The sequence below is a fragment of the Phalacrocorax aristotelis genome, chromosome 1 (genome assembly GCF_949628215.1).
Source record: "Phalacrocorax aristotelis chromosome 1, bGulAri2.1, whole genome shotgun sequence".
NCBI classification, from domain to species: Eukaryota; Metazoa; Chordata; class Aves; order Suliformes; family Phalacrocoracidae; genus Phalacrocorax; species Phalacrocorax aristotelis.
Genome location: NC_134276.1, coordinates 167,988,220 through 168,005,479, shown reverse-complemented (window position 1 = coordinate 168,005,479; position 17,260 = coordinate 167,988,220). Strand labels below are relative to the sequence as shown.

Sequence of the window (17,260 nt, the reverse complement as noted above, 5' to 3'; positions counted from 1 at the left end):
TTACTGTACCAGCTGTAAAACTGGCTTGTCACTACCAGCAGTTCAGTGAAATGAGTCTGTGGTGTTTAGTTAATGCAGTAATTTGTAGCAAGTCAGTACTTTCCTACCATAAAATACTATTCCTGTGCATATTGTAAAATTACACTTCACAACATGTTCCTGTCTGACCTAGAAACAGTCACTTCTGCTATGACTTGTGATCCCCTTGACAGCACAAGATGACAAACCCTGGGGAGAGTGGACAGCAGGAAAAGGAGCATGTGTTGTTTTAATTGTGTTGTTGGTTTTGGGGTTTATTTGGTTGCTTTGTGGTTGTTTTCTTCTTTTTCAGGTATGCCTAAAAATTTTTGATATTGCAGGAGATCATTTTAGACCAATTTATTTCCATATGCTGGAATCATTTCAGATTTCTAAGTGCTTTGAGTGATTTTTTGATACGTGAAAACTGATTTATAAAGTAAGCACATTTCTTTTTCTGTTTATTTATGTACTGTCTGTACTATTTATGACCTTTGTTTTGAACAATATTTTGGTATACTTTCAGAAAGTCATACACATGTTAAATAAAACTCAAAAAAACATGTTAATATTTCACATGCAAAGAGGCTAAGTCAGCCATTGATTTATTATTCCCTTTGAACTGTAGGTTTGGTGTTTGGTTAGTTTTTTATCACCATTACTATTATAGATGTGCAACTACATCCTAATCTCCAGCCTACAAATACAATAATAAAGTTTCAGGCTTAGGGTTGTTTCTGTTTAGGATTTTTTGTTTGTTCTAAAGAAACCTAGATGGGGAAAAAAAAAAGGCAGATGCCCTCAGTTGCAAGCATTTCCCAAACACTAAGCCACTGCTCTAAGCAGACAGCCAGAAACAATGTCTCTACTATAGAAACAGGAAAACCATGTTTTTCTGGGACATGAATCATTAAATGGTATCCAGACTGACTCCACTTACACTTTGAATAGCTGCCCTTGCTGCAATTATATTAGCAAAGAGGTAAACCCGATGGTGGAGATAACTTTTGAGACATTTTGCAAGAGGGAATGCAGAATTTCTTTCAAAAGGCACAGCTCCCTATAGCCAGCAATGATAGCCAAGAGCGACCCGACTACCAGCAAAGGAGGTACCACCTTCTGCTTCCTGTCCAAAGACAGAGGTTTTCCACAGAGTGAAAAGTCAATAGTTTGCTAGGAAAAAAAAAATTAACCCTTTGGGTGGCCAACCACTGATCCCGAACAGCAGAAGAGAGTTGTAGACTCATTTTCAGACAAGGCAACTGCCTATTCTGTTTGGGAACTAAGTGATGGCAACAAAGGAGTCTGTTTTCTATAGTAAAAACTGAGGCAGGGATGCCCAGTTTGTAACAGAACACAACGCAGTAGTAGACCTGGGCCATGTTCAGCAATATTTATTAAGTTATTAAAGTTCCTTGAAAACAGGAGAGGTACAGTCTGCTTGGGAATCCTTCCTGATGCCCAAATCAGAGAAACAGATTGCAGAAGATACAGGAGATTAAACACTGGCTAGGTAAGTGATATCCTGTGGATTATTTGTCTCACTCTGCAAACTGAAGTCCATAAACCTTGGAAGCTTCTCTCTCTATAGTGAGACTGCCTAATATTTTGTATAGCAATCAAACTAGATTACTCTGCAGGGCTTTCAGATGGTATTCACTAAGGAGGACACACAGAAGTTATGATACGGATACCATTACCTGAATATAAGATTCAAAACTAAAACATGAAAATGTCAAGGGATGCAAAAAAAACCCCAAACTAGTGGTTTATATGACAATAGTGGAAACCTGGATAACAAACAGAGCAAGAAAAATACACTGCTGATAAGTGTAATTGAGTACAATTTCTGAAGCCTAGTGGAATTTTTAAAACTACTTCAACATTAAAAAGCATTGGGACAGACAGAAGAGACAGGCAAATTGTGTGGTATAATAAAGACACCACTATCTGCTTTAAAGTGATTGCTCATTTCATCCAGAGTAGATACGGGTCAATGTATTAACAGGCACTTCACAGTCTCGGTATCAATACAGATCTGCAGTCAACCGCTCAATCAGAAAGGAATGTGATGAAGAGCCCTTTCAAACATATATGTGACGTGAGAGGAAAGGTTCCAGGAAGGGAATGCATACCAGTAGTTTTCCTCAACAAAATATCTGTAAGTTTCTAAAAAATACAAGCGATGCACTACTTAAAAGACCATAGCAGCTAGGCAAGGGTGAAAGTACACTAGATTTCCATTAGAAATCAAGAATTAAAGTTCTGTTGATTATAACCAATTTAAATCACTGTGTGTGGATAAACACCAGTTCTACATTACAGAGTGCTTTAAAAGGGACACTTTCCCATCCTGAAAACAAAGAAAACTAAGTAGGAGGCAACTGTTTATATATAAAGGTGTAAGGAATGACTGGAAGTCATATGAGAATGACTTTTTGTTAAGTGAGAAGCATAAGCAAGCCTCTTTGGTGAAAAACAATAAATGTAATCAAGGAAATGTTATACAACAAATGCATGGAGTGGTGAGTTGTTTGGACAACAGGCTTTTTCCTGGTGCTATATGGAACTGTTCACATAAGAATAGAAATGGTTGGTTGTGCTTAGGAGAGTAAAAACTTAAGAGAATTTATAAATCATTGTAGATAGTTATTTTGTGAGAACTCCATGCAGGTCTGCAGCCAAGCAGTGAATAATCCTCTGAATTACAGGAGATAAATATAAAAAATATGAAGGGAGCTGAAAATATTTCTGTACATAGCACCTGCCAGACTGTTAGTGACATGCTATGTCACCTTCTGGCGTTCTTAGAGGAAAACTTGGGACAAATGCAAGAAATAACTACAGAAGTATCCAAGGTCTAAAAATCATGCCTCGAATCCCAAGAAAGCTCATCCTACTTGATATAACCAATAATTTAAGAAGTGAGATGGTATTAGTATATATACTTATGCACACGTGAAAGATTAACAGATGGCTCTTTAATCGGGGTGGGGGGGGGTGGGGGGCACGGGGAGGAACACAATGAGATCCCATAGCTGACCACAGAAGTTTGCCAAGTTCAAACTACAAACAAAGCTTTAAAAATTATTAAACCCAAAGGATAACTGCTACAGGAACATCTCGCCTAGGGTTGTGGTGGAGCCACCAGCATTTACAGTCAACCTAAACTCACCTTCTGAGATGTGTAGAAGTTTCAGAGGAAATTTTGGACTGAACATTGGCTTGTCTCACTCAGGATATTAGAACAGAGAATCATGATGATTTCCCCTGCTCCCCCCTCCAACACTACCCTATTTCTCAGAAAGGATCCCTGCATCCAGACTAGCATCATGGGTTACCAGTAATAAAACCTAAATTTAAGAGCAGAAACATAAAGTTTTATTTGCATAAACAGATTAAATGATTAGGAGTCAGAGAAGCAGCCAGAAATATCTTCTGACTTGCTTGACAAGGCAAAGGAAAAAATCCATAAATAAAGTGACTAACAAAGCTGCCATCACCTACAGGAAATCTACTAGGAACATCATCCTGGAACAGTCTATACCGTGCTCAGTGCTGAAGGAAAAAAAAAAAGATGCTTAAAAATACCAACACATAATACCCTTTAAAAAAGTAGATTCAAAAGAGCATTATTTTTCTAACAATAAATAGCCACTAGCACCACCTATGCAGGTCAGTGCATATGCTCTTTGTCTGACTTCAGGTCACAGCACAGAGAACAGACGTTTGTCCCTCTGGTGAATTATCTTCTCCAGCCTGCTGAGGAAAAAGCAACACCCATTCTCATCCTGCTGAGCTTCTCTGCAACCAAACAGTCGGTATTGCTTGACTAGCACGTGGTCCTGTCCTACCTTCAAGTTGTTTTAGAGGACAATGAGAACACCCTGGAGCAACTTCTACTCTCAGTGTTTTGGCCTTAAAGTGTCTGTTTCTGTTCTTCAGATGATAGGATCTGGAAAATGAGGACTTCACTTAAAAATGCACGTGTGTCTTCTCCTATGCAATGTCATGAATGAGCAGGAAAGCCAGTAAGACAGTACAGTCTTAGGCAGTCTTATTACACAGCTTTAAATCATCTCAAATTCTCACCTCTTGTTATCTTGCCTGCCCAGCACAGGAAGAGAGAGAAAAAAAGATATACGAAATTGAACTGGGGAGGGTGGGGGGGTGGGATCAAATAGCACTACCTCTTCTGCAATAAACACACTATTGCTAAAGGAACATTTTCCCAGCTTATGTTTATGCCCATACTTTTGAGATTAACGACTTCAGCACTTGGGAACAGCAAAAGAGCAAGTTACGTTCACCTGCATCTGTCCAAGAAACAGGGACAAATGGTTCTGGATGCTGTCATCCAAATGTAACTTGACATTAATTTCCTTGAAATGCTTCACATGAAGGGAAGCCTCTCTCCTGGTATTCAGGGTCCCCCATGGGACTGTTTCTAGCCACCCAAGAATTATCCCCATGGCAGGATGCTGCAACCCACCCTAAAGCAATATCCTTTTTGATCCACAAAACACTAGGAAGACAGTACAACAATTTATCAGCGTGACATAAGATTCTGACAGCAGCTGGATCTAAACCTAAGGTACAGGTACACGATCAAGTCGTTCTGGGGTAAGCCAAGGTGTGACTTTAACAAACCAGCTACTCTACAGAAGCTGATACTCTTATCTTACTGCACAGTATACAAGGTAATTTATTCCCTTTCGCCTCCAAGACTAAATCTATTTCACATACTACCTCATGTATCTATTTCACATGTATGAGGAAAAGAAAAGGGCTCGAAAGAGTTACTGTTTAGCACCTGGCCTACTGTAAATGTATGTATCAGCTTTCTCATGGCACCTTGTTTACATATGCACACTGTATTCTCAGAGTTAGGAAATCACATCTGTAGGCTATATATGAAAATAATATGATGCCCAGAAGGTATCTACCAAGGGATTGATGTGCTACTCTTTCCAACGTGAAAGAGGAGCTCGCTCCAACAGCCAATTTACTGCTCCTGGGACTACTTTTGGCATAAAACACTACAACTCACAGACACAAAACAAGGAAGCCAACCCAGCTTTTAAAAAGCGTGTACAGAGAGAGATAATTATTGCTATGTACTTGGGATACAGTCAGAGATTATTGCAATGGCAGTTAATACACTGCACAGAGGAACAGATAAAGTATTTTAAAACTCCCATTCCCCAGCAACTTAAATTTTAGTAACTCACAATAAGGCTTTTCAGTTCAATTACTTTGCTTTCAGTTACAGAAAGAAAGTTTCATTAGGCAAACACCTCAAAAAGTATTCTGAGATCATTAATTTATTTCCTGCAAGTGTGTATTTATTTTCTCATTATGCAGAGGTTCTGATTTTCTCAGGTGCCGGTGCTCAAAAGAAAACAAAAAAAGGAATGAGTCATAACATCCCGGAAGATAACACATGTCGTTTTTAAAATACAAGGGGAAAATGATGGTTTCCAAGCCACTATGGTTTTAGAAAACATCCTAAATAAACTGCAAAAGGAAAACATTAATTTCAAAATCACAGGTTGTTCAATGACTTGTTGAAATAAAACAGGAAAGGGATAACTTGGGGATAACTTTAAAATAATGACAAGAGATGAATAAATAACCTTTTAAGACTGCATGTGGAGATAGAGCTGAGTAACTTTAACAAGACTTGACATATCAGAGAGTTAAAGGGACATTAAACCCTGTAGGCCTCATTTTTTCAATCCTTGAAAGCAACAAAATTTGACTGGAAAAGTCACGTTGATTTTTTTTTATTCTGTTCCAGCTATGGTTTTTTCCCCCCCTTTGAATTACATTTTTGACATTAAAACACACTACATATTTCTCATTGCTGTTGTCAAATCAGATTTCAAGTCTAAGCTCTACATTCTGCCCAGAGTAAATACACTGTATAGATTCACATAAGGACTGTTTCTTCAGCAAGAAATAAAAAATGTCAAACTTATAACTCTGAGCTTTTTTTTTCCCTTTTAAAGGCAAAGCACATACTTGAAGACAGCCAAATAGTTCAAGCAGAAAACGAGAAAATGTGCATTCATCTGCATTGTGTATAAAGATTATGCAGTACATGAGAAAGCAATGAGAGAATAGCTATAAAGGAAGGCTGAAACCAACACACAGGTTGATCACTACAATAAGATAATTTTGAACTTATCTAGAAATATTTTAAATAAGTGCTAAGGTTCCTTAGTCCTAACAAGTCCAGATTTACTATACTTTATGTCTATTTTATATATTTATGTATATTTTCATATATATAAGCAACAGCTATGAAAGAGCTGCCTCGCCTATCACTGAATTACATCCAGCTCTGGACTGAGATTTAAATTAAACAATTCTGTAGAGGAAACAGAAGAGATATACAGCAATAAACTGAAAATGTACTGCATGATTCAGAAAGGCAAAAGCCAAACTGGAGTGGAGTTAAGGCTGGGTTATCAAAGTTGGACCTTTCACAACTTCTTTCCACAGACAGAAGCTGTGTTTGGTGTTTCTATCCCTACCATAGCTCCCTCAAGTAGCAGAGAGTCACAGAATCACAGGTTGGATGGGACCTCAGGGATCATCTTGTCCAACCTTTCTGGGAAGAGCACAGTCTACACAAGATGGCCCAGCACCCTGTCCAGATGACTCTTGAAAGTGTCCAATGTGGCCGAGTCAACCACTTCCCTGGGGAGATTATTCCAATGGTTGACTGTTCTCACTGTGAAAAATTTCCCTCTGGTGTCCAATCGGAATCTCCCCAAGAGCAACTTGTGTCCATTCGCCCTTGTCCCCTCCATGGGACCCCTTGTAAAAAGGGAGTCTCCGTCTTCTTTATAACTACCCCTTAAGTACCGGTACATTGTAATGAGATCCCCTCTAAGCCTCCTTTTCTCACGGCTAAACAAACCCAGTTCTCTCAGCCTATCCTCATATGGCAGGCTTCACAGTCCTTTGATCATCTTGGTGGCCCTTCTCTGCACCCCTTCCAGCCTGTCCACATCCTTTTTGTATAGCGGGGACCAGAACTGTACACAGTACTCCAGGTGTGGCCTGACAAGCACTGAGTAGAGTGGGATGACTTCTTTATCTCTGCTGGTGATGCCCTTTTTGATGCAACCCAGCATCCTGTTGGCCTTCTTGGCCCCAGCAGCACACTGTTCACTCATGTTGAGCTTCCTGTCCACCAGGACCCCCAGGTCCCTTTCCATAGAGCTGCTCTCCATCCAGGTGGATCCCAGTCTGTGCTGCACTCCCAGATTATGTTTTCCCAGGGGCAAGACCTTACACTTGTCCTTGTTGAACTTCATAAGGTTATTGTTGGCCCACTCTTCCAGCCTGTCCAGATCTTCCTGCAGAGCAGCTCTCCCTTCTGGAGTATCTACTTCCCCACTCAATTTGGTGTCATCTGCAAACTTCATGAGGCTACACTTGACCCCGTTATCCAGATCACTTATAAAGATGTTGAATAACATTGGGCCCAATACCGATCCCTGGGGGACCCCACTTGTAACAGGCTGCCACTTGGAAAAGGAGCTATTTACCACCACCCTTTGGGTGCAGCCTGTCAGCCAGTTCCCCACCAACTGCACAGACCACTTATCTAGGCCATAACACATCAATTTCTCCAGGAGGAGATTATGGGGGACCATATCAAAGACCTTGGAGAAGCCCAGGTAGACAATGTCCACCGCCCACCCCATGTCAACCAGGCAAGTCAATTTGTCACAGAAGGCCACTGGATTTGTCAAGCACGATCTGCCTTTAGTGAAGCCATGTTGCTTTTCCAAATCACGTGCTTCATTTGACTTGTGATGGCCCCCAGGATGATTCATTCCATAACTTTCCCAGGCATTGAAGTAAGGCCGATGGGCCTATAGTTACCCGGATCCTCCCTTGAGCCTTTCTTGTAGATAGGGGTAACATTTGCCTTCTTCCAGTCCTCTGGGCCATCCTCCGTTCTCCATGACTTCTCAAAGATTATGGAGAGTGGCCTTGCGATGATGTGAGCCAGCTCTCTCAACGCTCTCGGGTGGATGGTGTCAGGGCCCATGGATTTGTAGAGGTCAGGCTCCTGTAATAATTCATGTACTAACTCTTCCTTCACTGATGGTGGGTCGGTGTTTGGATCAACCTGCAAATTATTTCCCAAAGCCTGGGACCCAACAGTGCTGGTAAAGACAGCGGTGAAGAAAGTGTTGAGGACGTCTGCCTTTTCAGCATCATTGGTGACTGACCCTCCTATTCTGTTTAACAGCATGCCTATGGTTTCCTTCTTTTTCTGCTTGTGGTTGACATACCTGAAGAAACCCTTCTTGTTATTTTTGACATCTACAGCCAGTTTCAACTCAAGCTGGGCTTTTGCTTTTCTAACTGCATCTCTGCATACTCTGGCTATGCCCTTGTAGCTCTTGACAGATAATCCTCCACTTCTCCATCTCTGGTGTGCTTCCCTTTTGGATTTGAGTAGACCCAGGAGGTCATGGTTGAGCCATGGGGGCCTCTTGCTCCACTTACTTCCCTTTCCCTTGTAGGGTATAAACTGGCTTTGTGCTTCCAATAGAGTTCTTGAACTCCCAGCACTCATTAGCTCCTTTGTCTTCCATGGAAGCATCCCATGGAATCCCTCCCAACTAAGCCCTGAGTGAACTGAAGTTGGCTCTTCTAAAATCCAGAACCCTTGTCTTAGAGCTGACCTTCAGCATGCTCAGCAGGATCCCAAACTCCACAATATTATGATCACTACAACCAAGGCTATCACTAACTGAGATATTACAAAGCAGGTTTTCTTGGTTTGTGAACAGCAAGTCCAGCAGTGCCTCATTCCTGGTTGGCACATCTAACATTTCTATCAGGAAACAGTCCTCTACGCATTCCAGGAACTTGGTGGATGACATGCAAGCTGCCGTATTGTTCTTCCAGCAGATGACTGGGTAGTTGAAGTCACCCATACGGACCAGGTTCTGTTGGCCAGAAGCTTGCTTTAGCGCCCCAAGTATTGCTTCATCAGCTTTGTCATCAGTGGTTAGGAGGTCGGTAGCAGATGCCCACTGTGAGGTCCTGCTTGGAGATGAGCCTTTTGATTTTAACCCAGAGGCATTTGATAGAGCACTCACAATCACCATAGTTGACTTTGATACATTCAAGGTTTTCCTTAATGTAGAGTGCAACTCCTCCACCTCTTCTACCCTGCCTGTCTTTACGAAAGAGCCTATAACCATCCATTGCAATCCCCCAGTCATTTGAGTTGTCCCACCATGTTTCAGTTACTCCTATGACGTCATAACCTTCTGAGTGGGCACAGAGCTCCAGTTTCTCCTGTTTGTTACCTAGACTGCATGCATTCGTATACATACACTTGAGGTGATTACTCTTCTGTTTCACATCTTGGGAGATAACTACAGAACATGTGTCACCACACTGCTTGGCCTGACTTACTGCCCCATTGGACGTGCTGGTGTGAGCATTTTTGCAACAGGTCCCACCCCCCAAGACTTTCAGTTTAAAGCCTGCCTCACCAAGTTAGCCAGCCTACTGCTGAAGTCACTCATACCTACAAATCCTACTTAAATCAATACGGATGATGCTGTACCAGGTTGCTGTGCTCTAAAAGTACATTAAAACAAGACACAAGAGGGAGATGGTCATGCCCTTCAGGTCAAACTGAAGGAAGAGCAGAAGATTTCTAAGCATTTCAAATTCCATCCAAAGCCTTCACACAGGATAACATTTTTACTGAAAAGCTGTATTACCAATCAGTTGTCAGAAAGCTAGCTTATACAGCACAAACTAGAATAATAATTGAATTCACAATCTAAATAATTTCAATGTAGGAAATAGATCCTATAGATCACAGGGCTGAAATTAAAATATAGGAGTTGCTAAGTTTTTCTTTGAGCAATAGCTCTATAAAGACTGTCTATATATTTCAGGAGGTAAATTCTGCAGCAATATGAAGAGACGGGTGTTAAACCTTCAGAACTGTCTTCTGGCAGAGTCCTCAGTCTCTTCGTACCCTGCCTATGAGCTCCTTAACTGAAATCTCAAAAGCTGTCATGACACTGTCAGAAGGATCGTAAACCTCTGGCTTTGTTTCACCTGTTCCCCGTGTACTTTTTTTTATCCTCTCATAATCCATCACACACAAAATACCCTTCATCCCCCTCTTCAATAGCCTTCACATTCCCCTCAGCTTCCCTCTTCCTGCCCACCAGGACTCTATCTATGCCTTTCCCTTCAAATCCATCGCTAAAATTCACATTTTCCATGAAACTGTCCCACTTTCTTCTTACTGATATTCCTCAGCATCCCTTTCACTTTTGCCTTTCAGGCGACGTTGTTCACCAAAAGCTCTTCCCCCTCACCTTCCCCACAAACACCACCACATCATAAACTAAAATAAGAGAGTCTCAGCACACAACCTCAGCTCTGGAAGTCCCAAAATCACTGTTTAGTACTGAAAATCTACCCAGCTTTCTGAAAATTAGTACCATATCAAATTTTAACAGCCCAGCTCTAAGCTCTTGGGCACCCCCTAACACACATCTTTTATTTGCACAGCTGTTTAACTCTTATAAGAGCAGCAGTGAATAGTACTACCAACGTGAACATACAACGCAGCTGTTGAGACGATACCCACATTACTACATGTTTTTCCAGATCTAACCAAAATCAGTTCTATCATACGTATTAAAAGTGGAAATATATTAAATGAAGCAGAAAGATGCATGAAATAGCTTTTTATTTTCCAGTAGATTCCGATTAACTAGGAGAGCTCAGATAACACTGGACTTGATAACAATTTGACATATTTGAGAAAAAAACACTAAGAATTAAGCTTATTTTTCCCTTGATGTCTATGTGTTGCTTTTTCTTTAGAACACACCCCCACACCCTTACAGGAAGCACTTTTCTGTTGCTTCAGGTTTACACAATATATCTTAAGTCATGACATTTGTTCGGTGCAGAAAGGACTCCTCATCTTCAAGCAGAGTAAGAAAGGAATCCACTAATCTAACACACGGGTGAACAAAAAGTGCTGTCAGCACACCACGGTGCAGCCAAACAAAAAAATACGAGCAACTCCCTTAAACACGGGGAGCTCTCGTTTTAAACCAAGAATTTGCCTCGCAGCTCTTTTAACCGTAAAACTGGCAGCGGTCAAGAAAAGGGGGAGGAAAGGTAAGGCAAGCACTGAAGCAGGTCAGTTCAAACCAGCGGCTGGAAAGGCCAGAAGGGAACGCTTTCCAGTATCCCTGCCCCTGCCTGCGGGCTCCAGCTTGCAGGAGCGGGACCAAGGCAGGTACACCCGCGGGGCGAGTCCGGAGCCGAGCCGCCGCCGAACTCTGCCGAGTCAGGCGGGGCGACAACCCCGACCCCGCTGCCGCCTTCCCTGCCCGCAAACCCGGCCCCCGGCGGCGGAGCCTCTCAGCAGGTTTCACCCGCCGCCGCCAGCTCGGCCCCACGCGAAGTGACCCGCCGGGCGCGAAGCGTCCCCGCGGGACAGGGCGGTGAGCGGGGGGCCCGGCGCAGCGCCGGCCGCTGGGGCAGGAACGTGCCCCGGAGCGGCGGGGTGGGGGGGGGAAGCTGGGCCCCCGGGAAGAGCTGCCCCCGGGGCAGCGGGGTGCGAGGCTGCGCCCCCCCCGCCCACTCCCCGCGCTGCCCCGAGGCCGAGGCGGGAGGACGCAGCGTCCGGCCCCGCCGCGGCGGTGGGGGAGAGCCAGGAGCAACTGCCCGGCGCCGACTGGACGAGGAGCCGGGCGGCTCCGGTTCCCGTCCCGGGCCGGACGCGGCGCACCTCCCTCGCCCCCCCCCACTCACCCCCTACCCGCGGCGGCGGAGCCCCGCCGGCCCCCACAGCGTGAGGCTCGGCTCAGCTCTCCGGCCGCGGGAGTATGCGGATTCCCCGCCGGCCGGGCAGACGGAAAGGAACCGCCGCTCCCCAAACTTTCCCGGGCACTCACCGGCGGAGCTCATGGTGCTCACCACGCGCCGCGCCATCCTCCCCCTCGTCCCTTACACCCCGGCCCCTCTGCGGGCCGAGGAGAAGGAGCCCATTGTTCCCCCGCGCCGCCACCCAGCAGCAGCAGCACTGGCAGCGGCGGCGGCAGCACCCCCCGCCCGCCACCGCATCACGCCCCGCGGCTCGCGGCAGAGTGAGCGCCGGGACACCCGCCGCCGCCCCGCAGCTGCGCCCCCTGCCGGGCCCGCGCCCCCCGCCCCGCCCCGGGCCCGCCCCGGGCCCGCCCCGCTCACCGGAGAGCCCCGCCCACCGGGCGCCCGGAAGCCGACCTTCGCTGTGCCTTCTGGGGTCTGTAGTCCCGCCCGCCGTGAGGAAGGGCCGCGCCGGGCGGGGAGGGGAGGGGTCGCCGGCGGCGCGGCGGACTCTGTTTCCCAGAGTGCCCGCAGGGGCTGGCATGGCGGAGAAGGATGACACCGGAGTTTGACGAAGAAGTGGTGTTTGAGGTGGGCGCGGGGGCGACCCGGGGCGGGTTGGGCCCGTCTCTCTCCGCCCCTCGCCGGGGCGTTGCGCGACGGCGGCACCCGGGGACGGCGTGCACCGGGCGGCCCCAGGTGACCGTTGGGCGTGAGGCGGGCGCGGGGCCCGGCCCGGCCCAGGGCAGCGCCGGCCGCGGGCAGCCTGCGGGGGAGGGCGGGAGCCAGCGGGACTGGCGGGGGACCGGAGCATCCCGGGGGACTGGTGCTGCGCCGCGCCACCCCCGCGCAGGCCGAGGGCGGGAGCGGGAGCCGGGCCGGGGTCGGTTCGGCCGGGGAAGGGGCGATCCTTTGTGCGGCGGCTCGCCCGGGCTGCGCCGGCCGGCGGGTGCCGGGCCTCCTCTCCCCGCGTTTCGGGTCGCCGGCGCGGGGAGCCGGGTGAGGAGCGAGCGCGGCGGCGGAGCGGGAGGCCCGAGGAGGGGCGAGAGGTCGGCTGGGGTGCGCCGGCGGCATCGACTTGTAACGGGCGGCGCGGGAGCTGCCGCGCGTGCCCCGGGGGCCCGCCCCCCGCCCTGACCGCGTGCCCCCGGGAGCGCCCGCGGGGGCGCCGGTAAACCCCGCTTTCCAACCGGTGTAACTCGCGTAAAAGTACATTTCAGCACGCGCTCATCCGCGTAGTAAGTACTGAAAGACCTCTCCTTCCTCGCGTTCGTGTTATTTACAGGCTTGGCGTAAAACTCTTGCAATTATATTGCACGTCGTGTTAGATGGCGGGGCTGCAATATCATCTTGGCCTTATTGAAAAGAGTGGATAAATGTACCTGCTGTTGCAGTTCAGTAACAAAATCGGGTCGGTTTGCAGTGGGTGAATGTAACTTGAGGGCACACCTGGTTTTGCAGGTGTTCAGAGGAAGTGGTTATAGAGAAATGCTGTCTTTAAAATTATTAATTATTATAATAGCAGTAGGACTTCTGGTTTTATCGGGATGCAAAAAGCTTCTCATGTAAAGAATGCTGTTTTTCTCAGTTGTGTGAGTACTACCTCTATATGGCTTCAGTCTGTACCACAAAGGTTTGTGTTTATCCACAACCAACCTTGAAACCTAACAATAAAATCTGTTATTTATATTGCTGTTACATTAAATCACTTCATTCAGTGGCATAAATCTGTGGTGAGAGTTTATTTCACAGGTATAATGCCTGCCCTCTGCATTTCCTTCTTCAGTAAAAGTCATACTCGTTTTATAGCTCCACAGTTCTCCAGTTCATGCAGCAGTTACCATTTTGATTGAAAAAGTTCTGCTGCTTATGGAGTTTGAAGATCTCCCTGCACGTGCATATGCACTTCACTGTTTTCTTTGCATTTTGGGAATGGATTTCCATCGCTAGTAAAGGCTCTTTGATACATTAGTGTATCAAGCGTGTGTGTGTGTGTGTGTGTGTGTATATACACACTTATAGATATACTGAGTGACATTGTAACCTACGTTTCACATATTAGGGCACAACTCAGGTAAGTAACAATAGGAAAAACACAGATTATTTTGGTTGGTTGATTGGGTGAGATACCTGCTGATAATAACAAGTAACTTGAAATACCCACAAAAATAATCTTCAGAAGTGCTCAGCAGGGTCGCACTGTTGTAAAATGAAGGCTCCACTGAGAATTATGAACATACTCCACACAGATGAGCCAGAGATGGGAGTTAACAAGGAGCCGAGAAGTATTTGGGTAGTTAATGCTGCAATATATTTCCTTTTTAATTACTTAAATTAATTACTTTAATTTTAATTTTTTCTTGGGCCACAAACTCTCCCCTTTAATAATTGGTGGTTCCTGGTAAGCAACTACAGTTTTTCTGGGGCCTCAGTAGGTCACTTCCCCTGTTGTTCTTCAGTGGTCGCTGTTGCAAGGAGGCCTTCAGCATTTAGACCTGGGTTACTGTGAACAGCTGTTCTCTCTGTGCTCTTGGAGGTCTTGTGAACAAGATAGCCCACCATTACTGCTTATAATATTGGCCGATAACAAGTGCATAATCAGGAAAGAAGTGGTCCTTCACATTTTTCATACCCAACAGAATGGGTAGGAGAGGGAAGAGAAGAAAATGGGCTAATCTTCAGCTGTTCCACATCACAGTTATGCCCAGCGTTATCTTATGCACATTTTTCAGGTCACGGCTCTGTCCAGCAGGCTCTGAGTATGTCAGTGACAAGTGTCTGTTACAAATTTTGTTGCATCAAACAGATTATGGCCTGCTGATAGATATTTATGAGCTTCCAAAGATTGATCCTTTTTCTCACTATCAAAGTACCTTTTTTACATTAATGTATCTCTGAAGGAAGGGAAGCACAAACATGGCATCACTGCCCTGGGAAAGCAGTGTTTTCCGTCCAGTTCAAGAGCCATTGCAGATAGTTGTGATTGAACAGTAACGAATGATGGGCATTTTACTTTATCCAGTAAGCGCTGCCATACTCTATCCAGTTTATAAATTAATTCCTACAGCAGCCAGTGATTTTCATTCACTGACCGCATAGTCCTCAGCACTTTAGTTCTTGCATTTGTTACAACCAGTTGCTCTTGTAATTGAAGTGCTACAGATACTGGGGAGAGGGGACAGAACCCAAGAAACACAGAAACGCCCCTACTATGCTTGGCCTGGGCTCGTCTGCCAGCAGTGTGTCAAACTGAAAATTGTTGCACCGTAGAGCAGATTGTACTAAAAAATGGTGGAGCGATGAATTACATTCTTTATTAATGACTGTCTTAATTTATTAAGGGAGATCATGACGGTAATTTGACAGTAAATTATTTGAGATTTTTACAAAATGGGCTAGAAGACAGAATGTTGTACTTAGTGTAGTGTGCACTGCAGTTACAGCGTACCCCAGAGTCCTCTGGAAAATTGCAGTGTTTTGTGTATATTGATAGGAGACTGGAATTGTGTTAGGGTTTTTGTTGTTGTTGTTGTTTGGACAATGACATCACTGTGTTTTCTTTTTCTTTTTTTAATGTATAAATTAAAGAAGTTCAAACTGGCTACATTTCTGCATCATTATTCCAGTGGAAGGACTGTGTCAGGGCTTCATTGCTTTGATAGTTGGTAACTTCCATCTCATGTCTGACTTTAAATTTATTCATGGCCACTTCATACCTCCTTGCACCTCTGCTAATATTGTCCATTAGCGTGTATGGTTCTTATATTTCTCTAGAATTTATCTCTCCTAATGTGTTCTTAGAAAGCAATCTTACCCTGGCTAAGGATTTTGCTAAACCAAATAATCCAATATATTTTAGCTTCCTTTCATAAAACAGATTTTCCTGTTCTTCATTTTTTGTTTGGTTGGTTTTGGGTATTTTTTTTACATCTGCTTCGGTTTGAGTTCATCTTTCTTTACCTGAGCTTGCAGCATGCTATGCAGCATTCTTGCTGGGGTCTTGTACAATTATTTTCACTTGCTTCTTCTGTGAATAGTTTGTTTCTTGCATCCTGGGCCTACAAACAACTTTGTCAAGTCTTCATACTGTTTGATTTGGTTGTAATGTGATAGTGTAACCACTCATGGCTATTCTTATTTTATCAACAGCTTGATAACTGTGTGGATAAACTCTCCACATTATTGAAGAGTTTGTTTTTGTTAGTCCTTCTGTGTAAGGTCTTGCTGTTGTCTACTGTTGCATGCTGTTATCAGTACCCACTCAAGGTCATCCAGTTCTTTTTGTGTGATGTTTCAATCTTTTTCTGCATATATGATGTTACTTGGTGTTACTGGGAAATTTCATTAGTATGCTTTTTTGGTATGAGGTTAATTAAGGAAAATTCAAAAGCTTTGACCAAAGACTTATGCTTTAGGAGCTCCATTAGTAACCTTCTGATCTGGTAGCCTTCTGTTCAGCATAACCCACTGTTATCTCTGCCATCTGTATTTGGTTCCTTTCCCATCTTCTTCCTCTTTATTGATATGGCATAGTATCAAAAGTTCGTACCCCATATGGCACAGTATAAAAAGTCCATATAAACTTCCTGCATTTCCTTTATCTAGAAAAATTAACTGTCTTGTCAAAGAGGATGTCAAGTGAGCTTGGCACAATATACCTCTGGTGAGCCCATGTGATATCTTCTTTGATGATCATCTGTTTTCTTCTTTGTCTTTGATTTTTGCAAGAAAGAATCATTATTCTCAGGAGCATGTTGGCTTTTGATCAGATTCATAGGCCTGACATATTCCTGATTGTTTTTTTTCCTTGTAAATATAGGCACTATGTTTGGTTTTTTTCCACTTTTGAGTTTGTAAATTTATTAAAAATCCTTTCTGCTGGATCTTTGAGCTCCTGTGACCATTCTTGCAGAACACTGGGATGAAGGTGATCCAGGAATTGCTCTTTGAGTGCATTTCTGGCTCCTGATTTCTGCTTCCAGCTAAGTCATTTGTCCTATATTTTAATGAGCTTCTGCAAGCTTGCTTTTAACATTTGGATAGGTATTAAAGCTGTGTGCACAGAATCACAGAATGGTTGAGGCTGGAAGGGACCTCTGGAGATCACCTTGTCCAACCCCACTGCTTGAGCAGGCACACCTAGAGCAGGGGGCAAAGGAACGTGTCCAGGCAGGTTTTGAATGTCTCCAGGGAAGGAGACTCCACAACCTCCCTGGGCAGCCTGTTGCACTGCTCTGTCACCCTCACAGGAAAGAAGTTTTTTCTTATATTGAGGTGTAACTTCCTGTGTTCTAACTTGTGCCTATTGCCCCTTGTCCTGTCATTGGGCACTGTTGAAAAGAGCCTAGTC

The 17,260-nt window shown here is 44.8% G+C and overlaps 2 protein-coding genes across 7 annotated transcripts in view; one reads left to right on the top strand and one right to left on the bottom strand.

The window, feature by feature from the left end:
• FGD6 (FYVE, RhoGEF and PH domain containing 6) overlaps positions 1-12,215 on the bottom strand; it is an 80,394-nt gene extending 68,179 nt beyond the window's left edge. Inside the window, exon 1 of the mRNA XM_075080624.1 lies at positions 12,000-12,215. Coding sequence (XP_074936725.1) covers positions 12,000-12,036 — 37 coding nt within the window. The 5' untranslated portion in view covers positions 12,037-12,215. The remainder of the gene's footprint in view (positions 1-11,999) is intronic.
• Positions 12,216-12,324: 109 nt separating this feature from the next.
• Positions 12,325-17,260, top strand: part of VEZT (vezatin, adherens junctions transmembrane protein) — a 59,443-nt gene continuing 54,507 nt past the window's right edge. For 4 of the 6 annotated variants that reach the window (XM_075080600.1, XM_075080592.1, XM_075080621.1 and 1 more), the window contains exon 1: positions 12,325-12,609. In XM_075080600.1, coding sequence (XP_074936701.1) covers positions 12,466-12,609 — 144 coding nt within the window. In that variant the 5' untranslated portion in view covers positions 12,325-12,465. The remainder of the gene's footprint in view (positions 12,610-17,260) is intronic. The other 2 variants (XM_075080615.1, XM_075080608.1) reach the window with 2 other exon arrangements.